Genomic DNA, 25,929 nt, shown 5'->3' on the forward strand with positions numbered 1-25,929 from the left:
TGATTACATCAGTTACATTATCTTCAGGCATGATGATAGCCTTGCATTCAGATGATGGTTATTAGCTGTTCCATAGGAGCAGTTGGATATTAATGGTTTGCAGAGTTGAGCTTTATTCATTTCTCAATGTTTTTCTTGTTTCTCCACCATCTCAGTGAAAAACAGGAAACCACCTATGGAGTTTCTCATTAAATTCAAGAACATAACTTTGAATTGCTCTGAGCCAGCAGAATTTCACTGATTTTTAGGACAAGATCATTATGGTAACCAGCTGGTCCTTGTGTGGAATTCTGGTAACAGGTTTACCATGACTTCATCCTTCTGTGGTCTGTATCCTTCTAGTGGCTGAGTGCAGGAACCGGGGCTGTTCCCTCCTCTTCACTGCTTCTGCAGGCTCAGCCCCAGGCTGCTGTGGCCTCAGTGCAGGAGCTGCAGCAGCTGCTGCTGGCAGCGCGCAGGTGGCAGCGTGCAGGTGGCAGTGCGTGGCGTTACCAGCAGGTGCGTGGGCTGGTCACAGAATCACAGAATGTCAGGGGTTGGAAGGGACCTCGATAGATCATCTCGTCCAATTTACCCGCTGGAGCAGGAACACCTGGATGAGGTTACACAGGAAGGTGTCCAGGTGGGTTTTGAATGTCTGCAGAGAAGGAGACTCCACAACCCCCCTGGGCAGCCTGTTCCAGTGCTCTGGCACCCTCACTGAGAAAAGTCTTTTCTAAAATGTAAATGGATCCTCCTGTGTTCCAGTTTGTACCCACTGCCCCTTGTCCTACCAAGAGCTTGTCACCGAGAAGAGCCTGGCTCCACCATTGTCATGCTCACCCTTTACATATTTATAAACATTAATGAGATCACCCCTCAGTGTCCTCCAAGCTAAAGAGCCCCAGCTCCCTCAGCCTTTCCTCACACGGGAGATGCTCCACTCCCTTAATCAACTCTGTTGCCCTGTGCTGGACCCTCTCCAGCAGTTCCCTGTCCTTGAACCGAGGGCCCCGAACCGGACCCCATGTTCCAGGTGCGGTCTCACCGGGGCAGAGCAGCGGGGCAGAAAAAAGCGCAAGCGCCGGGGCGGGGTCGCGAGGCAGGAAGCACCACCCCTGCCCGAGGCACGCGCCGAGCCGAGCACCGCACCTCCCCGCAGCCCCGCGCTTCCGGCGCCGCAGATTCGCCACTTTTGTGCCCCATCCTGTTTTTCTATTTTTTTTAACTCCTTCCTCCCTTCCTGGTTCCCGCCGGGTGTGTCCGCACAGGGCGGGCAAGGGGAGCTCCGCGCTCGGCCCTTGCCTTCCCCGCCGAGGGCGGGCGGGCGGGCGGGAGCGCGCTGTCTCTGCTCCGTGTCGAAACGGCGAGGCCGCGGAGGGGGCGGGGGAGGAAGCGCCTCGTTTACTCGCCGCGGCGTTCGACGTGGAGCCTGCGGGCGGCGGCGCCTCGGCGGGGCCAGCGAAGCGGACCGGGGCCGGGCGGTGTGGCCGCGGCGCGGCGTAGCGGCTCGACATGGGTGAGGAGCGGGCGGCGGCCCCGGCGGCCTCAGCGCCGGGCACGGGCAGCGCGGCGGCGTGAGGGGGCAACGGGGCTGGCGCGGGGCCCGTTGAGACGGGGGAGGGAAACATGGGGCGGGCGGCAGCGGCGCCGACGGGGCAGCCAGGCGGGTCGGTGCTGCGCGAGGCGGGATGAGGGGAGCGGCCGCAGCCTGAGCGCCAGCTCAGCCGGGCGGCGGGGGAAGGTGAGCGCCGGGCCCGCCCGCTGCCCGCCCGCCCTCAACCGGAGCTCCGAGCTCGGTCGCTCTGGGCGGGCGGGTTCCCGGCGCTGGGCGGTCCTGGGGCAGGAGCGGCGTTTGCAGCGGCTCGTTAGCCCCGTGCCATAGCCAATCGTATGAGCAGCGCAGCGGGAGCCGGCGTGTGGTCAGAGGCCGCGACGGCTCCTGAGACCGGGCTGGGTTAGGCAGGGGCGTAACTGGGTGCTAGAAAGGAATTAATTGGAAAAAAAGGTTATGTTTATAAATAATATCTATGTTTATAATTAATGTTTATATAAAGGGTGAGTGTCACAAGGATGGAGCCAGGCTCTTCTCGGTGACAACCAATGATAATAAAAGGGGCAGTGAGTATAAACTGTAACACAGGAGGTTGCATTTAAATTTGAGAAGAAACTTCTTCTCAGTGAGGGTGCCAGAGCACTGGAACAGGCTGCCCAGGGGGGTTGTGGAGTCTCCTTCTCTGGAGACATTCAAAACCCACCTGGACACATTCCTGTGTAACCTCATCTGGGTGTTCCTGCTCCAGCAGGGGAATTGGACTGGGTGATCTTTCAATGTCCCCTCCAATCTCTGACATTCTGTGATTCTGTGATGGAGAATAGTAAATAAAGCACAGAGAATACTAAGAAGTATCTGGGAGTTAAGTGATCAACACAAACCTGTCCTATTACAGATGATATTTGAGCAGAGCTTTGGTGTGGGAAAAACATAGCAGGATATAGAGAGAGGGAATGAGAAGTGTCTGTTAGTAACTGACTGACAGGAAAGAGTTACTGTCTCTTAGAGCTCCAGGGATCACATAGCAGCCTTCTTCTTGAAGTGCTTATATTTAAATACCTTTTGCAGCTGAGTTCTGTCAAGGTTATTTGCCTGTGTCACAGTAAACGGCACTATGCAAACTGGGAACAGATGGTCCCTTATACCTTCTCTTTGTTTTTGGGTCTGTGGTGTGTGTGGCTTCTGTGATGGGATGGGCTTAGAAGATGTGTAAAACCTGTTATCAGTTTGAATTCCTTCGGAGCTCATTGCTTCCTCCTTTCCCTGGAGAGGCATCACAGATGCTGAGAAAGGCAAACACAGGGAGTAAATTTTATCGGAACCCCTTTCAGTAAGATTTTGGTTGCAGATCTTCTCTGCTTTTGCCTCTTTACTGGTATATTTATAAAATGTGATTCTAGCTTGTTTGGTTTTTACAAGGATTAGTTAGATTTACAAAATTATCATTAGATGTATTTGTTATAAAAAATAATTGGAAAAATGTGATTGTTACTGGCTTAGAACATCGGTATTCTTTCTACACTTAAACGCCTAATAGGCACAAATCAGTTATTAGTCTGGCCACAACTACTCTTGCACACATTTAAAGAATAAATGAGATGTTGTGGCAAGGCACTTTTTTTGTTTGTTTTTCAAAAAGGCATTTAAAATGGGCTCCTAGACTTCTCTGTAGCATTAACGTACTTACCAAAGTGCAGCTTCATAGTCTGTAATGGACTGTGATTTAACACACACCTACTGATTTATACTTCATTTTGAGTAAAAAATAAGTGGGTGGTCCTGTGGGAGGGAGACTATAAACATCAGAAAGAGTTATTTCAGGCTTCAGTGTGCCCTTGTATAGTCTCTTGGATCGAAAAGATAGTCCAATCACAAACAAAAATAAGTTGGCTTAGATTTTGGCAAATGAGAGAAAAGGGAAAAAAAAAAATCCTAACCACAATGAGGAAGCTTGATGCTGCAGCAATGTGATTTGGTTGGATTGAGCTACCATGAAATATGAGCATAAAACCATGAAAATACAATGTGGTTCAGCACACAGATGTCTGGGTGACAACCTGAACTTGTCTGTTTTCACTGGAGAGAAGAAACATCTTGTTGCTCAGTAAGAGATGAGGTTGATCTGTCTGCCTTTCCGTGTTCTCCATATTGCCAGCTGTCACTGAAACGCCTTTCTGTTCTGTTTTTTGCAGGGGGCTTTTTCTCCACCATCTTTTCCAGTTTGTTTGGAACTCGAGAGATGAGGATTCTTATCCTGGGGCTGGACGGAGCAGGAAAAACAACCATTCTCTACAGGTTGCAGGTTGGAGAAGTTGTTACCACCATTCCAAGTAAGTGATCAGTCCCTTAGTGGAAATAGTTGATTTGCCGGCAACTCTGACACATAAACTTTAGCTGAACTTGCCACATGCTTCCTTCTTAGACAAAAGAACCTTATGTCGTAGGAACTTTGCACTGTTCTGTTTAAGAACTTCCTTGGAGAACAGTATTACAGTGAGCTATACAAGTACTGCATAAAGGAATATTTTATGCTGCTCTGCTGAATGCAAAAAGTATTTGACCTTAAGCTTGTAACCATGATTTGGAAGGCTTTTCTTGATAGATAAACGTTCAGTAAATGGTAACTGTTGACTGTGTAAGTATTTAGTTTCCAAAAATAGCTATAATGTGAATTCTAGAGATCATTATTATTGTACAAAAAACAAAGTAAATAGGATGGTGTCAGTGAATTGTACCTTTTAAATTTTTTTTTGAGAAGGGTCTTCAGTTTGTTATATAAACACTTCTGTTTTAACACGGAGAAGAAGAAATCAGATGGTTTAACTTTATGTTGAAAGTGTAACAAAACTCCGTGGGAGGTCTCATGGGAGTAGATGATACTTACTTAAAAAAATGTGACTGATTTCACCAACTGTATTAGCGTTAGTGCAGCTGTACCTGCCTATTACAAACGCCCAAAAGGGTGTGCAGCAGTGGTCTGGCTTGGATTGCTCTGTGTGACACAAAGGACATGGGACACTTGGCTGTTATGTCTCTTGGGTTCCTCCTGAATGGCCACGATAACCTGATTTGGTCAGGTCTTTTTTACCTTTTAGAAGGCAGCAGTTCCCTGTGCCACAAGCCTTTTGCCCTGGCGTTTTGCTTATTGAAATAAGCAATCCCCCATCATTTTTAGGCAGCCTTCATCCATCCCTCACTTCCCAGGGTTGTGTTTCGCTGTAACCCTATGGCCATCTTCCAGGTGCCACAGTGTCAAGTCTTCTGCTCAGAATTTGGTTCTGCTTTGCTCTGTGAGAGCGCAGACCAGGTGTGGACACAAAGGACACGTCGGCTGTCACTTGTGTACTAGGTTATCAAAACAGGCCATTCTTTTAGCCCTTGTTCTGTTTCTCTTGGTGATTTTAGACGTGCTTCTGTTTTTAACAACCTTGGCATTTGTTATAGATCTTTGCAATGTGTTTACAGTGTGTTTTTATTGTTCAAAGAACAAAATCGCCACATTATTTTGAGCTGTAAATGTTTGCTGGGGCAACTTCACAAAGGGCATGAGCTTCATTATGTAGCCACTGAGAATTTTCAGACCTGAAAATGTTAAACTAAGCTATATAATGTTCTTCAGAAAAATAAAGAAAACTCACCAACAGTCAAATTGTTCAACTTTGTTTCAGCCATTGGCTTCAATGTTGAGACAGTGACATACAAGAATCTGAAGTTTCAAGTTTGGGACTTGGGAGGACAGACAAGCATAAGGTAATAGATCTCTTGAAATCAAAATATATAATTACATTTCTCTAAAAAGTGCTAATAAGTTCTTGGCAGTCTCATAGCTGGCACTTCTGAAAACTGCTTAAGTTTTAAAACCAGCCCATCATCAGGGGAGCACTTTCATGTGACAGAATTCAGTTAGTAAAACCTGGTTTGGACTACAGATTGGAAAAAGTGAATGTTATTTTCTACCGGTATACAGTTTTGCTTTGAAAAACGGGTTTACTTGTGTAGTAGGTGATTGTGTAGCATTCTGAGAAAGGGAAGTAAGTGACGTAAACCTCCAAAATATTTAAGTATTCTTAAGGATGTAAAGCTAGGAAGTTGAATTTAGGTATAATAATTGTTCTTTTAGCAAGCTTTACAAGTTTTGTAGTGATCTCTTCAATACCCCTCAATGATCTTTTTGTGATTCCTTTTTGAAAGGGTAGGTAGTAAGGTGCAGTGTAGTTAGTTATTAACTATGGTGCAGTTAGTAAGATGCAGAATCCTTCCCATTTTAGTTTCAGTAAGATAACTGTGAAAAATGTGGTTTGTTTTGATCCTTGGTAATTACTTGCCTGTATGAATTAGTCATTTACGATTTGTGGGTTTGTCCTCCTTTGGTGACCACAATGATTACCTATGGCAGAAGCTTGTGTGTTTAAACTTGCTTTGCTCCTTTCTCCCTCAGTTATGGACCCCTGATGTTGTGCAGGCTGATTGCCAAGTACATCTGTCCCCAGCACTTCTGTCCTTTCCTTGTTTTCAAGCTGATTGTTTTCTTTTCTGCTATTTGTACTGTATTTGTACTGTCTGTTCCTTTTTGTAGCCTCTTGAAGGTATCTGTCTTCTACTTGCTTCCTGGGGCTTTTAACCCCAGAGACAGTTTTTGCTTCCTCTGGGTAATCTGGGTTTCATTATCTAGTTAAAAAAGACAGCTAGAATTGCAAATTATATGACTGAAACTTCTCTTCTTTCCGCAGGCCCTATTGGCGGTGTTACTATTCAAATACAGATGCAGTCATTTATGTAGTGGACAGCTGCGATCGAGACAGGATTGGCACCTCAAAATCAGAGCTCGTTGCTATGTTAGAGGTAAGAAAACAAGGATGATAATGGTATCAGTAGAATGGAAATTGAGAAATTAAAACTTTTTATTTTGAGTTAACGTGAAATTTGATTCAGTGAATCAGATGGAGCTCCACTTGTGGAACTTCAGCTCTCAGAAGAGGACTCTGCAACGCTCCTGACCGAAAAGCACTAAATACGCTGCCAATATTTCAGTGTTGTGCAGCGTTGTCTGGGCAGGAGGTGAATTACACGCAGCCTTTAGGTCATTTGAAAATGTATCATCTGTCAGCAAAGGTGGCTGCTCAGTACTTCAGTGGTGGCAAAATCAGGCCCTGAAGGATTGACAGTAATTAGTATCCTACCATGTTTTGAAGCTGAAGAACATCTGTAGGACAGGGTAATATGAGTAAGAAGATGAGTTGAGCAAAACTTTTGGTCATCAAAATTTCTGCAAGCTTTTTGCTATGCATTGTTTCATATATCAGCTTGTTTCCTGGCATAAGAGGCGTAACTGGCCATGTTTTGGAATTGCTCCTGTGTGATATCATGCTGGAATTGAAATTAAACACCATTTGCTCACTGAGGAATTTTCTAAAGAATGAACGTCAGCAAACTGAAAATCAATATGAGAGCTGCTGAAGTTCCTTTTCATTCTATTGGTTTTCTCAGCTTATCAGTGAAATTCTCTGCAACAACCTGCATGATTCCCCCCCGCTTTTTTTTTTTTTTAGGAAGAAGAGTTGAAGAAAGCCATTTTGGTGGTGTTTGCAAATAAGCAGGACATGGAACAGGCCATGACTCCCACAGAAATGGCAAACGCACTTGGCTTACCGGCTTTGAAGGACCGAAAATGGCAGATATTCAAAACATCTGCAACTAAAGGCACAGGACTTGATGAAGCAATGGAATGGTAACACTCTAATTAGAATACTGTCTTTATCTTGTTTTTTTTTTTTTGAAGGTTGGATCTGTGAAAAGTCTTGTCTGATAAAAGACAAAAGTTCCTCTTTCTTCTCAAGTCTCTCAGTATAATTGAAATGACTTTTCACTAAACTGACTTAACTCCTTTTCCTAGGTTGGTGGAGGCCCTGAAGAGCAGGCAGTGATACAAAGGTGGCCACTGCAAAGAAGTTTCAGCGATATCCAACATCCCTCTTTCTGCAGGCAAGTGTTTTCAAGCCACAAATACTTGTAAATAGGACAGATTTGACTCCTGCAATGTGGACGCCTCCCTTGAATTGTGAAACTGAACCACGTGAACGTCTGTGTACATTATAATATTCCATTTCTTTCTTTCTGTTTAAAAGATGTACTTATGTTAATTTGTATGAAAGTCTTACTGGCCAGGAAAGTGGGCTTTTTTTGTTTTGTTCCTCCCTGTGCCCCTTCCATGCACCCTTGATGGTTCTGAATGGCCACTATATTTGTGCAATTAAAACACTAATAAAATCTGGAACTGTCAGCTGTATTCCTAGGTGTTGCTTGCTGGAGGCTGCTTGCTCACAGAAACAAGTCCAACAACTCCTGCTGGTTCTAACAGCCACAAAGCTGAACACTTAGAAAGGTTTCCTTAGATTGATGTTGTTATACTTAAGAATCCTCAGTATTGATATGCTGTTAAAATGAGGTACAACAGAGACAAGTGTCCTACCTCTAGCTGGTAATGTAGCTTTGGTTTTCTGAAAGGAAAATAAATGTCTTTAATAGCCACCTCCCACCCCGGTGGGCCAGGGCTGTAATTTGAATTAACTTCCACCTTGCTGGGGTGTTATTCCTACACTCAGCTCAGCCAGAAAGGACAGTTATGTTGCCCAGTGTAGCTGTAGAAGCTGAAAGACAAATGAAAGTTAGGAGGCTGATTGTTTTCTCTCCAAGAGCCACGGTTCACAGGCATGAATGCAGTCACCATATAACCCATCATTAAAAATGAAGTAAAATTTACTAAAAAAAAAAGATCAGGCATTGTCCATTTAACTGTACATGCTCTGGTAAATATACAGGCTTGGAAAAAAAATGAAAAGCTTTTATTTAAGATCCTAGATGAAGAAAGGACATTAAAAATACTAATAAATACAATTAAAATATATGTGTTTTTTTAAAAACAGTAATTAGTTCTTTTGCTTGAAATTACTTTTTATAAATTAGTCCTCCAGGAAGGAAAAGCCTTTTCATTCCACCATTGCTAAATCTTTCAGTGCATGACTTCGAGGTCTCTTGGCCTTGTATGCAGGGCGCAAGAATTCTATTTTTCTCTTCCTGGTTTCTGCTTTATTCTTATGCCTCTTCAGCTTCCTCCTTGCAGCAATGTCAGGGTTTGCCACAGTCTAGTGAAAAACAATACATTTGTTTAGTTACAACCAACAGCTGTCCCTGTAAACACCAGAGAATCACACAACCATAGAATTGTTTGGGTTGGAAAAGATCTTTAAGGTTATCAAGGCCAACCGTTAACACTGCCAACTCCACCACTCAACCACGTCCCTAAGAGCCATGTCTACACGTCTTCTAAACACCTCCAGAGATGGTGACTCAACCACTTCCCTGGGCAGCCTGTTCCAGTGCTTCACAGCTCTCTGAGTGAAGAGATTTTTCCTAATAGCCAATCTAAACCTCCCCTAGTGATACTTGAGGCTGTTTCATGTGCTTCTTTAGAGAAAAGACCAACACCCTCCATGCTACAACCTCCTTTCAGGTGCTGCAGCCAGCAATAAGGTCTCCCCTCAGCCTTCTTTTCTCCAGGATAAACAGCCCCAGTTCCCTCAGCTGCTCCTCATCAGACTTGTGCTCCAGGCCCCTCACCAGCTTTGTTGCCCTCTCTGAACTTGCTCCAGCATCATGTGCTTCCTAAGAAACTGGTGGCTGGTAAGACAACACATGGGTTTGCTTAGGCTCATGAAAGCTGGATTCTTTCTGGCTGCTATGCCCAGCTTTACCACTCCAGAAACAGGAAAGCATCGCTGAGCCAAAACCTCCCAAGAGCCTGATCTTAGAGGTTCAGAAATGATAATGGAACACTCCCAATTCAGGATGATGTTCTTCCCCAAACTCACCTTCCTGCTCAGCAATCGGGCCTTTAGAGAAACCCTATTTCTTTTTCCCAGAAGAGAAAGGAGAATCTTACCTGCAGAGCCCTCTGCTTTTTCCTCATCACTCTTTTCTGGTTGGCCTGTTTCTGCACGGCAGAGAAGGCAAGCGAAAAAGCCTCCAGTCCAACTAACTTCTTGAGCAGTTCTATGATTTCTTGGGAAAGGTTCTTCAGTGTTGGATCTAATAAAACAAAAATTAACTTGCTTAGTCTTTTCAGCATATGGAATGAAAGCTGAGAGCCCAGTAGGGATTTATCTTTCTTTAGTAAAGACAACTGTATTGATTCATCTTGCTTAATATACTGTAGAGACCAGAGCAACAGTGCTTATGAAATCTGTTGGATCTTTACCAGCTTTCCCAGAGAACCACAAGTGGTGCTTCACACAGGTAAACAAAAAAAAAAGCCTCTGAGAAGCAATTTTTTTTTTTCCAAAGGATAACAGTTATTAAAAGTGGCTCACTGTATAGAGCCACCAAGGCTCTTTTGGAATAGGCTTTGTTGGAAATAAGAGATGATTTCAGCCTTGTCAGTCGGCATCTCTGTCCAGTAGGTACAATAAGGCCTGGCTTAATGGTTAGCATCACTAGTTAGTTACAATGTTAGTTACAACTACAATCACTGAAAAAAAGCCAAAAGATACTGGTGGGAAAAAAAGTCTTAAAAAGGAGATGCTGAGGGAAAACTGAGCGCAGGACAAATGCTTCCCTCGTTTTTCCAACAGATCCCTCTTCCAAGTCCTTCAACAGCCTCCAGAAAAGGTTGTGGAAGCTGCTTGCCTGCACAACACCCTTCAATGACAAGTTCCCTGGGTCTATACCCCCTATCAGGTGAAAAACCATCTCTGCAGTTATTCTGAAAAATCATTAGAAAGCCCCTGGTTCTTGTGCTGGCAGAGAAAGCAAAAAGTTGATCTTATCCACTCACAATACTGTCAATCTCTACTGTATCTTTTCCAAATCTCTTACTTGCTTAACGAAAAAAACCTGAACTGGTAGCCAAGGCAGCTGTTCCTTACCTACAACACTGTTACTGCCTCCTCCAGTTGTTTTCTGTCCTTTCTGATATGTGGAGACTGCAAACTAAATTTTCATGGCATATTCAAACCAGAGATTTAGAGAAATAGAGCACTTTTTTTTTGTTTGTTTTGCTGTCTTTTCCTGACATTGGATTTTGCTTGACTTTAAACATTTTAATGAACTATCTAAACACCAGTGTCTTGCTCTTAAGCCAGAAGTCTCTCACGTTAACCAAGAAGTTGGTTTGGCTTTCCCCCACCAGACATGACTTCTGAAGATCTTTTAAACAAACATCTCCAGGGAGAAACAAGTGGCATTGCTCATTTAGGATCTAGCAGGACAGAGTGACCTGGACTCGCTCAGGAGGATGGGAGAAGTTCTGTGCACTGTTCAGTGGGTGCACACCCACTTGCACAGGTTCTTCTCTTTCAGTCACTGCACACATGCCACGCACTAATGGTCATTTTCTCTATTTCAAAAGGAGCAGCTTGGGGAAAACATCAAGCAACCACCAAAGTGGCAGTTCCAACTCGTACAGCCCCTTGCTCTACAGTAACACGAGCTGCTATAAAATGCACCGTTTTACATTAAAACTGGAACACACTTTTAACCATAGGGCAGGGATCTTCAGGCCCCTAAGGCTTAGCAACACTTACAAACAGCCCTATTCCAGCTTCCTTAACACCCACACTCTGTTCCTGTCCTCAGCAAGGGCTCCCTGAGTCTTGCCACGAGTCCACTCTTGATTACTACACTATTTCCACTACATCACACACTTGAGCTTTACCCACTTGCACGTAGGAGCCTGCCTAACTTTAGTTCTGTCTTTTTCCTTTTCAACAGGTAGATTTGTATGCCAGCTGTCAAACATACTCCCCCTTCCCTGGCATTTTAGTTAAACTGCAAGTAGGTGAGATTCACCAATTATGGCATCTGCCTCTCAACAGACAAGAGGAATGACAGGCGGTGTTTGTGCCGAGGCAGAGCTCTGACACTCCCCCTTAGTCTTCGTTAGAGGAATCACTTACCTTGCTCTGCGTAGGTGCTGTTCAGCTCCCTGTACAGAGGGGTGAGAATTGTCGGGAGGTAGGGCTTGATCCTGTCTTTCCCCAGATCCACTGAGATTGCTCCCAGGAACTTAAAGATGCAGCTTCTCTGAAAATGAGCGTGTGGGACATGAAGTAAGTAAGGCTGGAAGGAAACTGCCTAACTGAACGGCTACAAGAGGGCTGTGCACCGCTGTTCTCTGTACAAGGTGTTGTTTCAGGCACCCAAGTCAGAAACTCACTGCTGTTACAAGCTCTTACTGCAGCCAAGTACAGCCGTTAGATGAGACACAACCCCAAGGGATCTGTAAACCCGTGAGCTGTGACTTCACTGAGTTGGCAGCTGTTACCGCTTTGAACAACAGCCTTGTTCTCACTGTCCTGTACTGAGGCAGCTGAAGCTCAACCTCTCTAACTCTGCGTCACAGAGAAGCACAGTGCTTTTCCTGATGGTTTCCCACATCCTCCCCTTCTCCTAGCAAATAACTCCACGCTACTATTCCCCCAACCTGGGCATTCAAAGGCAGGGCTGTCCCCTTCACCATGGTGCCTTTGTCCTTCCCACCCTTCCACAACCACACACGAGGGCTGGAAGCATCAGCGAGGAGAAGCAGACTGGCACAAGCGTTTCCTGAGAATCCTCTTTGGCACCAACTAACCCTCATTTCAGCACTCTCTGCAGCCAGTCCCCTGGAAGCAAAGGGCCAGAGCAACAGTCTACTGTGCAAGTGCCCACCAGATCAAAAGCAGCTGGTCTAACCCTCTTCTTACCTTCAGAGGGACCTTAGGGGAATACGCTGCTTCTCGCTTTGCCATGAGAGAGAGCTTCTTCATTAACCACAGCAATGTGGCTGGCTGGCCTTTCTCTTCTGTGTCTTCTCTTCCTCCCTCTCCTTGAACAGAAATGTCTTTCTCTTCCTCAACTTCTGAGGTCTCCTGCTCTTCCCCTTCACAGCTGAGTTTTCCTTCAGCCTCTTTACTTTCTTCTGAGGCAGGGGCTAACAAGTAAACAACTTTGGCCACAAAAAGCAAATTCTTTATAACCTGAAGTGTGAAAATAGGGTAGTCAGTCACTGAGGGTTGTCAGCACCAGGGCATGTAAGAGCCAAGACTAGATCTGAAAGAGGAACATGCTAACCTAGGAGTCTGTAGTGGCTTTACCCAATGCCATGTGATCCATGAGACAAAGCATGTTGCTCCTAACACAAAGGCCCACCTCAATATCTTCCTGCAGTTTGGGAGCATCTTTCCCCATGAGTTGCTGTGCCTTTCGGGCCCAGCAGTTCCTGAGGCAGGGCTGCTCCTTTTGTCTTCTCCATCTCTGGCACCCCCTGGCTCTCTACAAGGGAATTTCTGACCAGGTTCACTGTGGAGTCAGACCTTCAAGCAACAGCACAAAGCTGGACTAAAGGTCCTCAGCAAACACGCAAGGCTCCAATGCAGCTGCAGTTAACCAGCACCAGAGATCTGAATCCCTGCTCCAGGACGGGGTTGCCCCATCTGCTCCAGTCCGGGCTGCACAGCCAGACCCTCCCTGACAGATGGGACCCCAGTCCTGGCTTGCACAGTGCCTCCCATTTCTGTCCCTGCCACCCCTCAGCCCTTCCAGCAGGCTGACACCACAGGAGGGGCTCTTCTGGGCCCCTCTGAGCACCCTGCTGAGATGCTCTCAGCACAGGGCAGCTGGCGCTGCACTGTGTGTTTGCCCTGAGCCACCAGCAGCGTCACTGTCCTGACAGGGACGTAACATCCTGCTATGGGCCAGCGCCTGCTCTGGGCCCTCCCGTAGCCCCAGACCTGCTCCTGCTCTTACCTGCTCTCCCAGAGACACGTCCAGGAACTTGGACTGCAGCTGATGGCAGAAAGCAAACGCAAGTTCCTTCATCTGGTGAGAGGAAACAAGAGAAGGAAAATACTCCATGAAAATAAGTCAATAACAGAAACTCAAAGCAGTGTTTTGCAGACACCCAAGCTTCCCGGGAAGGCCAAAGTATTGGCTCAGCAAAACTTCTCCCTGCATCTTGCAAACTAGAGGGAAATCTTTGTGCTGCTGAGAATAAGACCCCAGAGAAACCCCCTCCCAGTAGCAGAGACACTGCCTCAAACGCTTAAATGATCAGGATTAGGCAGCAGACAAGCAACTAAAAGAGAAATGTGCATGCCAAACTATAATACTACTTTTATGTCCCAGCCAGGGAAGGAGTAGCACAGACATCATTACCTTTTTGTCCAGTTCAGCAGTCAAGAAGACTGTGGATGCAGAGAGCTCTGCTGATGACTTTTTCCTCTTCCCGGCCTTTCTTTTCCTCCACTTGTCGACAAGATCTTCTGGCTTGTTAGATGCAAACAACAGGCCAAAGATCTCAGCAGCTGTCAGCCATACCCAGCTGTGAGGATACCACAGGTGAGACTGGACATGACCTGGGGGAAAGAAAACCTCTTTCAGTACAGGAGCTGGTCCAGTGAGAGCAGAAAAAGAACCAGGTACCTCGAAGAATTATCACAGCACATGCTACAATAAAAACGTGAAGGAAAGAAACCGTGCTCATCCGCTCAGAACATAACCAAAGACTTCCTAGCAACTCTTATCCAGCCAAAGCAGAGAGCTGCATAAAGCTACACGTAGCCAAATATCCCCATTGTGACAAGGAATCCTTGAATGCACCCACAGCACTTCCAAACATCCAAAGTCATTGCTGGAAAGTGATGGTGACTAGGCAAGAAAAGTAGGCACAGTAAAAAAAAGTCACTTGCTCTGATCCTGGCTGACATGCCATGTTTCTGCAGTAACTGTGGTCCCCTCAGAGACTCAGTGCCACAGCTCATCTGCCCGTGGTATCTGGGAACTGGCTGCTGTGAGACCCAGGTGAGCTGGTCCTGCTGCAGATGGTCAGATTCAAACCCTGGGTTGAATAACCTCTTGCCCCACCTCTGTCCAAACTGCACATGACCAAGCAACCTAGGCTTTACAAGGGTTATCTCCTGTCTCACTGAAGGCACCTGGCAGGTAGAACTCTTTGGAGACAGTAACCAGCCAGAACCAGGCCTTCTGACAGCAGCAAATGAGGTAATTAAAAACAAGGCAAGAAAATGCCAATAAGCCAGCCCAACATTGTATGGGAAACTGCTTGAATCAAATAATCCCCGGGCCTGAACATTCTGGCAGTTGCAGAGTATTTACAGAGCTATTACCATGTGTCATCACTTGCTGGCTGGTGTGTATGATCTCATCAAGAAAATCTCATCTTCCCAAGAGAACCAAACAATTTCATCCAAGAGGATGTAATTATGGTAGAACACGCAATAGTTTGCAACTATTTGCTCTTGGGATAATAGAAAATACTTCCCAGCAATTGAGACAGAGGGTGTCTTGTTTTCATCGACCACATAACTCTTTCCATTAACATCTTCTCTTTCACTGCCCAGTACCTGCCATGTATTAGCATTTTGCAGCATGCAAACCTTGTACAACGAAGTTCAGTTGTATATAGTAGGGTGTGAAAAAGCACGTAGCACACAAAGAATCTTCCTTGCAACACAGTCGTAATAATTCTTGATACCTACCCCAGATATTGCTCACAACAGAACTGTTCTTGGTCAACTGAATGAAGTTGCACTCTGTGATTAGCTTTTTTACCAGCACAAGAAAGCTGAATAGCAGCCTGTCTGCAGCCTTCTCTTCCTCTTCTTCAGTTATCTAATAAAAGCAGCAAGAAAGATGCTCATGAGAACCTGAAAACAGAGCTTGTTTACACTACTAGATAAATTTGAGATCAACCCTGCAAAGAAACAGAAGATTGACTAGTACCCAGTTCCCAAACCAGAGAGACAAGAAGCAACCCCACTAATGCATTTCCTCTGGAGACTCAACCTCCGCAGGAGATTGCTATTAGAATCATTCTTCTTGTTTTTTATACAGATGTTACTATAACAAACTATTAGGTTTCTAGATGCAAGAAATTACACACAATATATATAATTTATGTCTAGACATGGATTTGTGCAGATTTGGTTTTCATTCTTAGAGCCAAGATGAGTGCAGATTTGCCTGTGTCACCTGGGAAGCCCCAAGTTGTTATAACACTGTGTGCACTGTCTTACTAAATCGCCTTCAGGTCTTCACCCTGCTTGTAATCACCAGGTGGTTTGGTACAACTAGTCAGTGCTTTACCTACATGTCACAGCACAGGGGGTGATTACACTGAATTTCTCCTCACTGCAGGTATTTTATTTTAATCTCTTGACAATTTACATACTCTGAGGTTGTTCTCTCTTGTTCAGCATGTTGCCCTTGCACATTAGAAACATACATTGTCACTCCCCAGGTGCAGTGACTGGGATCCCTTTGGGATTACCACATGGCAAACAGAACCTGAGGCAGCCTGTGCACAATCATGTGCACTGAAAAGATTTTCCATAAAACAAAACTGCGTTCTGAAGTAGAGGAAGGGAACACCTTTGAAAGTGAAAGCTGCATATAACACTGAAGAAAGCAGACAATCACGAGCAACGTGCTCCGGAGCTTCTACGCTTGCACAAATCTCTGCAGCTGGCAGACATGTTTCCCAGTTAAACAGACGTTGTCGGTGTGATCATCAGGCTGTTTTCCAACTAAAGAGATTCTAGCCCATCCCAGTGCTACCTGTGCACCCTGTCATTCTTTCTGATGGTGGTTTTTATAGCTCCACTTTGAACAAAAAACAGAAGTCCCTCCTCTCCTGCCACTGCAGGAAAGACCAGAAGCAGGAAAAACTACCTTAACATACATCCTGCCACATGCTGTCGACTCACCAAGTCATACAGGTAAAAACCAAATGCCTGAGACTCAAGGGCTGTATCAAGAACCCCTTCCACCCACAGAGATCTTGATGGAGGCTGGGGCAAGGAGCAATATATCTGCTGGTTACATAGTATGGCTGCAGGTTCAGGCCAGGTTCCTCCGCCCCCTCATGGCCTCAAATTTGGGCTTACAGACAAAAAATATGGTTCTGGATCAGTGAGGTTCCCTTCAGAACAAACGTGTATTTCATGCATTTCCTTGGTCCCAGACAGTAGGTCCAGCTGTTAAATAACTCCTACACTTCCTCCCTTCTTCAGTTTTGTTAATTCTCTTAATTCTCTTTCCCCAAGCCTCACACATGGGAAAAATTACTTACGTGTTCAAATTTCACTGGGTTGATTTCTTTTTCAATCAAGGTGAGGACAGCTTCAAGCCGCCGTTCAAACATTACTCCCTCCACTTCAACAAACAAACCACATGCCTGGGCAGCCAACCTCCTATGTGAACTCTGCCAACAGAAAGAATAACACCCCTTGTTACTTCTCGATAATCAAATCTGCAGCTCCCATCTGCAGGAGCTTGCAGCAACCCTCACTTCTGCCTATAGCCACAGCATCTTAAGACAGGCTGGTTTTCAGAAAAGGAGTTGCTACCAGCTAGGGACAAAAGCATCTGGCAGCACAAGTTATCCCCAGAAACACACCCTAAAACTGAATTCCAAAAGGTCTTTTCCAGCCCAGTTAACAGCTGCGATGCTCCGGGAGCTACTCTGCACTCTTTGATTCTTCACAGCGCAACAGACATCTCATAGCTATAAACAGGAACTCAACACACTAGAGATGAAAAGGATGAAGTGATGAAGAACATCTGCTCCTCTAGTGTAGAGAGACAGAAGTCGAGTGCAGCTGTAGAACAACTAAACACCCAGGCACCCAGATCAAAATAGGAGACCTATAAGACTAAGTTTGCCACCTTGCAGCTGCTGGTGACAGAATGAAACAAGTATGAGCTAAAGACAGCACAACAAGCCAATTACTGGGACCAGAAGAGCTTTAAAGGAATTTGCTCAAACCTTTAACCTGAGCAAAGACTACACTTGGTGAAATACCTGACCCAGAAGAGGAACTGTTAGAAAGCAGCACCACGCAGCTGGGAAGTCTGTAGATTGACCTACATCAGCAGCAGTTCCATACATTTGTGCAGCTATATGAAGCTGTATCATTTATTCCTCTTCTTACTAGCAACAGCTATGGTGCTGAGTACAGCTTTAAAGATCTTTTATTCTAAGCTGAATCTTGCTCATACTCTTTTCCTAAAACTACTAATTCAGGCATAATTGAATCAACCAATCAACTTGACTTGGTATTAGTAATCTCTCAGTTGCCTTAGCCTTACTTAGCCCCCAAAAAAGTCCAGACCTGGTTAATGAAAAGACCACAGAATACCTTCTTGCTGTGAAACCACTCTGTGACCAGAGAAAACATCAGATCTTGCTTTTCACTGCTTATCTTACTGAGGAGAGATTTACAAGTCAAAGCCGCCATCTTCTTGCATTTGGCAGAGTCATCATTTATCATCATCATACAAAGGGAGAGAAAAAACAGCCCGCAGTATTTGTGGAGGAGATCCTAGAAAGAAACAACCATTAGTCAACTGTACATCCCCAAGGAGCTTCTGGCATTTAAAGGGGAAAAGAGGGGGATTTGTTGCACCACACAGAGGAACATCAGCCCTGAGAGAGGTCCACATCAAGGCAGGTGAACTGAAAGGAGGGGGTGACCCAGTTGTTGTTGGAGCACACGGAGAGTGTTCAGCAGCCCCAGCCCTGCTCTGCCTTTGAGTTATAGAACCATAGAATGTCATGAGTTGGAAGGGACCCACAAAGATCACCGAGTCCAACTCCTGTCCCTGCACAGGACAACCCCACAGTTCACACTGTGTGTCTGAGGGCTTGTCCAATCTCTTCTTGAACACTGTCAGGCTTGGGGCCGTGACACCTCCCTGGGGAGCCTGTTCCAGTGCTGCACCACCCTCTGGGTGAAGAACCTTTTCCTAATGTCCAAACTAAACCTCCCCGGCACATCTTCCTGCCATTCCCTTGGGTTCTGTCATTGTTCACTAAAGACAAGAGTTCGGGAGCATCAAACCTTAGAGGGCATTTTCATGCCCAGTTCCCACTGAAACAGCCTTAAATTCCGCAGCACTGCAGCAGTCAGCCCAAAGGTCCGTCTCTCATAGACAGCAGCTCTTTGCTGATTTACAGACTTGCCAGGAACCAAGCTGAGATACTAAATCTAATCAGGCAGTGGTGAACCACAGCTTACTGTGCAGAATTTCTCTTCCTTCCTCCCAAAGTCTTGCCTGGCTGCACTTCTCTTAGTCTCCTGAATGCTCAGTCAAGCTCCAGCTGCAGAGCTTCAAGGCACCTTAGCATTTTGTGTATGTTATCCTGCACAGATGCACAGTTATTTTTTCCGCTTTCATTTTGATCCACCCTTCTCCAGTCAGGCCAACAAAACAGATATGGTACATCACACACCAGTTCAGCCAACAATATTTCTCATGAATGTTGAAAAACCCCCACAATGAGAAAACTCCAGACTTCACTTGCTGTTCTGAAAATGCTGCTTCTGCAATCTGCAGTAACTGCTTGAAACTCGGAACACCAAGGGGTGCTTGTTACCTGTGGGAACATGTCAAGGAGGTACGCAATCATCTCCAGCGCAGATTCCCTTCCAGTTTCATACTCGTACCTGTGAGGAAATGATTAATGGTTAAGGCTGGGTTAATACACTAGAAAGTTGCTAACAGTTTACAAGAACAGTCAATGCCAGAAACACACACTGACAAGGATCTTCCTACAACAGCTACCAGCCCTGGTCTGGTACTTGGGAGAAGAGAAGCAGCTGACCCATCACCTCCACCTCTCAGAGAACAGGCACAGGGAGACAGGCAAAAAACAGCCCCAGTCAACTTGATTCAGTACAGCCACACTGTGCTACAGTGCTGGGGAATGTGGTAAACTAGTGTCACCTTGAGCAAGGGAGGGGACATGCTCAGAAGGAAGTTTCAGGCATGCTGCTCCTGCTGAAATGCTGCAGTTGATCTCAACTGTGCCTGCAGCTGCAGGTGAGACCATTGCCATGGGACAGCAGTCATATAAATGCACCTTCCTGTATTCTTTCGTATTTTCCAGTTAGCCTGGTTCACAACCAGTGTAGCTGGTTAACCACTAAGTACACAACAGAACCTTTGCTTACAAAGAGATAAAGACGAACAAAACCAGTTGTAAAACAGGGAAGAGAAAAAAGAATTGCTTTATCAAACAGCTTGTCTCTGAAAAAAGGAAGTGTTTTAGAGGTAGGAAAAATCAAGACTTCAGCCACACCCTCTGCTACTCATAAACAGCCCGTTGACACATAAGGTGGCCACTAAGGTCATATTTAAGCAACAAGGTTCTGTTCTGACTGATGTCAGGAATATAAACTTACTCCAGTTGTGCGAGTATGAAATCCAAATTGGGTTTCAGCTTGTCACCAAGGGGGTAGTCCAGAATATATTTTAGGTAAATCTGGAAAGAAAAAAAAAACAACGCAGAGAGGAGTTACATGAAACACTCAGGAAAGCTTGTAAAAAGGTTATGAAGAAAATTTAGTGACGGAGCAAGTTTATAAGAACCAGCCCTCTCATCCCAATACTATTACACGAGGGGTCAACAACTGTTCCCAAGCTCTGTGCCTGGAACAAGACCTGCAGGTGGCGGACAACTGCCAGATCGGCCTTCAGAGTATTACTGTGATTTGTGCAAGTTCTTGATAAGAGAGATCCTGCATCCTGCAAAATTCATCCTGTAACTGTGGACATGCACTATTTTGTTAAGCACAGCTCCTGCTGCATCTGTATCCCAGTGCTTGAAACAAAGCAAACAATTCAGCCATTTGGTTGCTTTTAGCTTGGAAAGAATGAGGAAGTAGTGGGAAGGAATCCTGGATTTGTGGAAACTTCTGCTGGGATTCAGAAAAGAGCACAGCTCTTAAGTTACATGGGCCTAAAATCCTCCAAAGGATTTTACTACTCAGTAAACTACTACTCACTACTACTCAGCAGTGAGCTCAGTAGCTCACTGCTACTGAGCAGCTCTCTGGAAGTACGGCATGGCAGGCAGTCTGCGATTGCTGTGCACCAGGCACAAGAACTAATCCCAGCCAGATAACGGGGGGAACAAGGATTATTAAGAAGGGGAAATGAAGTTAGGGGTTCAGCAGGGCTAAGGCACAAGTCCATGAAAGCTGAGATGGCCACACCGAGCCCTCTAGGTTGTCAGACAGCTTTAGGTGAAGTAAGATGAGAGACTTTTCATTCCACTCACCTGCCTGCACTGCACTCGCACCGGCTCACTCTGACCTGTGATGGCGAGCTGGGCAACCTTCTGCAGCACATCATCAATTTCAGGGACAATCAGCTTCCTGGATAAAATAGCCTAAAAATGCAGAAAGCACAGCTGGAGTTATGTCATTTTGCTTTCACCATGTGAGATGCAGCACTATAACCTGGGACTACACTGGTCTCAGGTGGTACATTAACAATGACTTTTTCACATGTTCAAACGTAGCCAGAGCAACTCAAAAAACCCCCAAAACAACAAAACAAAACAACAATAAAACAGACAAACAAACAACAAAACCCACAAACTCAAAAAAAAAAAAAAAGGAGTGGCTTACGAATCCATTTCTATTTCTTTTGAATGACAGAATACCTGGTCTAATGATTAGGGATGTTGATTCTTCAGCAAAAACCTCCTCAGATTCAAATACATCCTCATATGCATGTGTATAAAACAACCTCCTGAACAATTTTAAAGAGTGACTACAAGTCAAATAGGAGAGCTTTGCTGCTTTTCCCCCACCTATAACACTGAGCCTTAACAGCATCCTGTGGCCTGTTCCTGACGTGAGATTGTACGGCCTTGCACCAGGAGGCAGAATCACTGCCATTTCAGTGGCCCACAGAATCCATATGCCTGTGTCACAGGAATACCTTGAGAAGGCCAAAGGCAGTGGCTTGGCGCGATGAATCATAGATGTCCTCTTCAGCAAAGCCAAGCAACACTTGGAGCTGTTTGCTTGTTATCTGGCTCTTTGCATTCTTGACAAGTATTGTCACACACTACAAAATAAAATTGCACATTGTCAGTACACACGGAGTTCTGTAAAATACAAGCCCACACAAAAGCCTGACTCTGTTTATACCACTTAGGTCTAAAAAGACAAACTGCGACTCTGAAACATGCAGCTAACACTGCTCTCACCACATTCTGCTTTCAGTTGGCAATTTTGAACACAAACAAATACCCGAATTCAGACTGGTCCTTAAAATAAGTGGGGATGCTCCCAGACATGACTCATGATGCAGAAATGCAGCCAGGAAGAGGTAAGAGTGCTTCTGGTACTGGCATTCCACATGAGTTACGGTAACTTTCCCTTATGATCATGAAGCTTAATTAATCCAGCAATGTGTTTAAAGACAGCTACAGAAAGACACTGCACACTGTAAGCGTAGTTAGCTATTACTATTATTAATTGCCCCCTTCCCTTGTCTCACTTCAGCTGCCAGGGTTTACTCCAATGAAATATGTTATTATAAAAGCAAGCTATTCAAGTACAAAACTGACACCTCTCAAAACACAGGGTGGTAACATGATACTATCATAAGGAGGAAAGAAAGCAAATCTGCTTCTATAAAAACACTTCTTCAGATCCAAGCTGTGCATTAATTGAGGGTAACTTTCTTTAAGTTTGCATCTTGGAAAGAATCAACAAGGCCACATTTCCCTCGCTACCTTGTGATCTCCAAGACTGCCTCTCCAGGAGATTGCAGGAGAGATGTGAAGGGTCTCATTCTGCAAAGTTAATCCTAAAGCAGGAAAGAGCAGAGCTGAGTCTGACTTACTTTGAAACAGCTCACAACCAGGTGGAAATTCTGGCCTTTGGCTATTCCTGTCTTGGCAAATTCTTTCAGCAAGAGGAAAAGCTGCTTAATCAGTGGCTCTAGATTTGTACTGACAGAAGGCAAAGGGAACTTTAAAATCCACACCAAGGACTGCAGAGCACCAGTTATCACCTGTAAGAAAGAGCCAAAGGACAGCATGTGGGTACAACGACACTGAGAGAACTCTTTCCTCACTCTGTTACAGACATGGCCATCTGCAACTGTGGTAAAAGCCAATTAGCTAACAAAATCAACCTCTTTCAAACCATTCACATAATGACAATGCAAAGGGTTTCTCAGCTCTAAAAGCACTATCTGCCACTTCCCAACTCTCTAACTTTGATTTTACTAGGTAAAAACATAAACACAGTGCCAATTCAGTGAGATGACAGGAACTCTTTCTGAAGCCGAGATGCCTTCAAGGCACAGAAGTAGCTCTGCCAAAAACCCAGGTCACCCGAAAGCCCTGCTCCAGATATCTGATAGCGTATGAGGCATGCCTTCCATTCCTGGGAAACTCGAGGTTTAACAGCTTCCCTCCTAGGCTCACTCAAATGCAATGCTGCCCAAAAAGGAGGCTGCTGGTAATAAAGACATTAGAGTTGCATCAAAAGAAACCACAGTTGTGATGACACTGCTCCCAGCAGCCATAGGACCTCATGAACCTCCTCATAGATAGGCTAAAATGTCCCTGTATCAACATGCTCCAAGAGAACTTGTCCATACTTGAACCTGCAGCACATGGGGCAGAGCATGAAGCCCTCCAACAGCCACAATCCTTCTTCCCGCTTGGGACATCATGTCCTCAAACAACCTAATTGCACACCTATGAAATCAGATTGGAGCACTGGATGACTTTCTCTTTTGCAGATCACCTGTCAGATGATATTTGTTCCTTTTTAGTAGAACAGACAGAACAGACAGACTTCAGCTCAGAGCTGTACCTTGACATCCATAGATTTCAGGCAGTCTATAAGCAGCTGAACAAAAGGATCCAACATTTCTAAAGCATGTTCCTCAGAAGAATTTACTTTGGACCTCTTCAGGCTCATGTGCAGCAGCTGGTGTAGAAAACACAGGACATTCATCTCAAAGTCAGGCAAGGACTCAAATAAGTCAAGGAAGGTCCCACATTGGTTCCGGCTATAGTAAAATTTATGCCACACCCTATTCAAATATCTGCAACAGGCTGAGCACTTTATACAGTTCTCTTAAGAGGCGCCCTTGGAGTTACCATTTGCAAAACAAAATTAAGGCTAGGGACTCTGTTGTAAGCACAATATATCCAAAATACCACACTCTTAATAAAAATTTTGATTGCGAAGCTTGGTATGTGAGGAGATCCTTACCCGAAGTCCTGAATCAACCAAGATGTACGTGTTAGTCCTGCTGCTGACACGTGCCTTCTGGCCTCCTCTCGTGGGAGTGGGCTGGAGCAGCAGGCAGCTCTCTGGTTGCAGCCGAGGATCTGGAGGAGGTGCAACTGTTTTTCTGAAAAGCAGGGTATGGCAAAGGAGAATACTCAGATTTCAACCCTCTCCACAACAAGCTTGCTGTTGGGAGTGAAGAGACCTGGACTGAGCTTAGCTGCTCCCCACACAGCAAGGAAAAGCAAGTCACAGCGAGAGCGCAATGAAATAAAAACAACTTGAGAACAGCATGACAGATGGCACTCTCAGACTTGAGAACAATATCACTATTACAAAGATAACAAATGCACACTGATCTGTATAACATCCCCTTTTTTTTTTTTTTTCTTCTCAATGGACAGATCAACCTTGGTAGCTCCTTCAAGCAAATTACCTCCTGCCACTGCCCACTGCACCTCATTTACAGATACTTACTTGAATTTCTGACGGCTTATAAAACTACTCCAAGAAGTCTGCAGACAGCTGTCAGATCCTAGAACAAGTCAGCCTACCTAACACAGGAGATGTAAGACATCCAGGCCCAACTCTGAGCAGTGACACCACTAGATGGAGAGGAAATCTGATGTTTCTCCCTGGCTTCTGCACCAAAATGATAAAGTGACAGCCCACAGTCTCTCCTGTTCCTGACCTCATGAAAGCATCCAGGACCCAAACATGTTTTATATGGCAGTTAGTAGCTTGCTTCTGAACACTGCCCCTTGTCCATTCACCCAAACACTAAACTGCACACTTGCTGAAGGCCCTGAGCACTTGCAAGAGTAGATTCACATGAATTCTGTAAGTGCTCACTCCCATTTCCAAACTTTCTTTTTGCCCTCTGATTGCCCAAATAATTCACTTACATTGAAAGCAAAAGACAAATAAAAGCAAAGGAACCTCTCATACATTTGATTGGTTGGTTTTGAGAGCTACCATTTCTGGAAACAAACCTCCCAACCGATTACAGACTGTCTGGATAACACCCTGGAACTCACTTGGCCCTCTCAGTGAGCAGAGGCAAGTTTTCACTGATGAGACCATGACTGAGGAGGAGGAGAGATTCTGCATTCATGTCAGAATTGAAGATCAGTCCTGCCATGATGTGACGCAGCGCCTCATGCACCTTCCGGACTATCTTCAGGCTTGTGGTGCTCTCCAGAACCTGCAAAAGCACAACCATGAGAGACAGGAGGGCAACATGAGGGCAACAATCTGCTATCTGTATTCAGAAATCATGGGAAAAGCCAGAGCAATTCCTCCTTCATCAAATGGTGCTGCAAGTCCCCAGCTCCCTACATGAACAGCATCACTTCGCTTCAGCTCTGCCCCAGTGTCCCTCCCTTTCTCTCCAGCCAGTTCACCTATCGCCACCAGGACACTCCGGAGCCCATGAGCAAACCAGGGCTCCATTTCTGCATCAGCTTGCATCCTACTAAAAAAACTGCATCTCTGAAAAAGCAACTATTGCACATGGACAGACCTAGAATACATTTTGGTGACATTTCCTCCATGCACAAGTGTGCTGGTTTGACTGAAAACGGGTTAATTTTCTTCATGCAATTAGAAACCTTTCTTTTTCATAGCTAGCATGCTCATTATTTGGACTTAGTTTGAAAACAAGAGATAACACCCTAGCACAGAGTAAATGTTTTTAACTGCTCTAGTCTGAGAGCTAAGGACACTGAGTGCTCTGCCCACAGGTGTGAGACATTGAGGAATCGGGGCATGGATGGGGCAGAGTTTGACTGACATCCAGACTGATCCATGAGAGTATTCCTTCCCACTAGCATCATGCTTCAGACTTAAGAAAAGTTAGGACCTTCCGGGTCACTGTCTCTCTCTCTCTCTGGGGTGCAGCTGGGGGAGTTTTGGTTGGGACATTTAATCCGGCCTTTTGCTATTTTGCAGAGGTCTCTGGGCTTTTCTGCCTTTTTTTAATCTCTTTCAGATCAGCTGTTCAGGACTGGGGTATTGCTTCCTGGGACTAGCTGCTTAGTGGGGGAATTGCATTGAGTATCTTTTATTTTATATTCTATTTCTATCTTACATATATATATGCATATATATATATTCACTGGTAGTGTGTTAGTATTTTGTTATTTTATTAAACTGTGTTTATCTCAATCCAAGTTTTTCCCTTTTCATTCTCTCCCCTATTAGGGAAGGGGGAAGGTGTGAGTGAGGGGCTGTTGAGGCTGTATTCCTAGCTCGGGTTAAACCATGACAAGAGATCAAACCACAGAGTGGCCT

The 25,929-nt window shown here is 45.1% G+C and overlaps 2 protein-coding genes across 2 annotated transcripts in view; one reads left to right on the forward strand and one right to left on the reverse strand.

The window, feature by feature from the left end:
* Positions 1-1,352: 1,352 nt before the first annotated feature.
* On the forward strand, positions 1,353-7,808 carry ARL1 (ARF like GTPase 1). The gene is made up of 6 exons (XM_080363951.1): positions 1,353-1,498; positions 3,727-3,864; positions 5,203-5,284; positions 6,265-6,376; positions 7,084-7,262; positions 7,428-7,808. Exons 1-6 carry the CDS (start codon positions 1,495-1,497, stop codon positions 7,456-7,458), a joined length of 546 nt encoding a protein of 181 aa, XP_080220077.1. The 5' UTR covers positions 1,353-1,494; the 3' UTR covers positions 7,459-7,808.
* Positions 7,809-8,520: 712 nt separating this feature from the next.
* The window catches only part of UTP20 (UTP20 small subunit processome component), a gene marked incomplete at both ends in the record, with an annotated part of 66,060 nt that continues 48,651 nt past the window's right edge, over positions 8,521-25,929 (reverse strand). The window contains 17 exons of the mRNA XM_080363563.1: positions 8,521-8,676; positions 9,474-9,619; positions 11,485-11,611; positions 12,274-12,546; positions 13,316-13,387; positions 13,724-13,923; positions 15,067-15,199; positions 16,659-16,790; positions 17,728-17,910; positions 18,966-19,035; positions 19,774-19,853; positions 20,652-20,762; positions 21,320-21,448; positions 22,232-22,402; positions 23,215-23,331; positions 23,620-23,761; positions 24,675-24,841. Coding sequence (XP_080219689.1) covers positions 8,521-8,676; positions 9,474-9,619; positions 11,485-11,611; positions 12,274-12,546; positions 13,316-13,387; positions 13,724-13,923; positions 15,067-15,199; positions 16,659-16,790; positions 17,728-17,910; positions 18,966-19,035; positions 19,774-19,853; positions 20,652-20,762; positions 21,320-21,448; positions 22,232-22,402; positions 23,215-23,331; positions 23,620-23,761; positions 24,675-24,841 — 2,409 coding nt within the window. The remainder of the gene's footprint in view (positions 8,677-9,473; positions 9,620-11,484; positions 11,612-12,273; positions 12,547-13,315; positions 13,388-13,723; positions 13,924-15,066; positions 15,200-16,658; positions 16,791-17,727; positions 17,911-18,965; positions 19,036-19,773; positions 19,854-20,651; positions 20,763-21,319; positions 21,449-22,231; positions 22,403-23,214; positions 23,332-23,619; positions 23,762-24,674; positions 24,842-25,929) is intronic.

This window comes from Nesoenas mayeri (assembly GCF_963082525.1).
Source record: "Nesoenas mayeri genome assembly, chromosome: 1".
In the NCBI taxonomy this organism is placed as follows: domain Eukaryota; kingdom Metazoa; phylum Chordata; class Aves; order Columbiformes; family Columbidae; genus Nesoenas; species Nesoenas mayeri.

Coding starts and splice junctions, on each gene's coding strand:
- ARL1 (XM_080363951.1), top strand. Junction 5,285..6,264: donor GGAGGACAGACAAGCATAAG/GTAATAGATCTC, acceptor TTCTTTCCGCAG/GCCCTATTGGCGGTGTTACT. Junction 7,263..7,427: donor CTTGATGAAGCAATGGAATG/GTAACACTCTAA, acceptor TCCTTTTCCTAG/GTTGGTGGAGGCCCTGAAGA.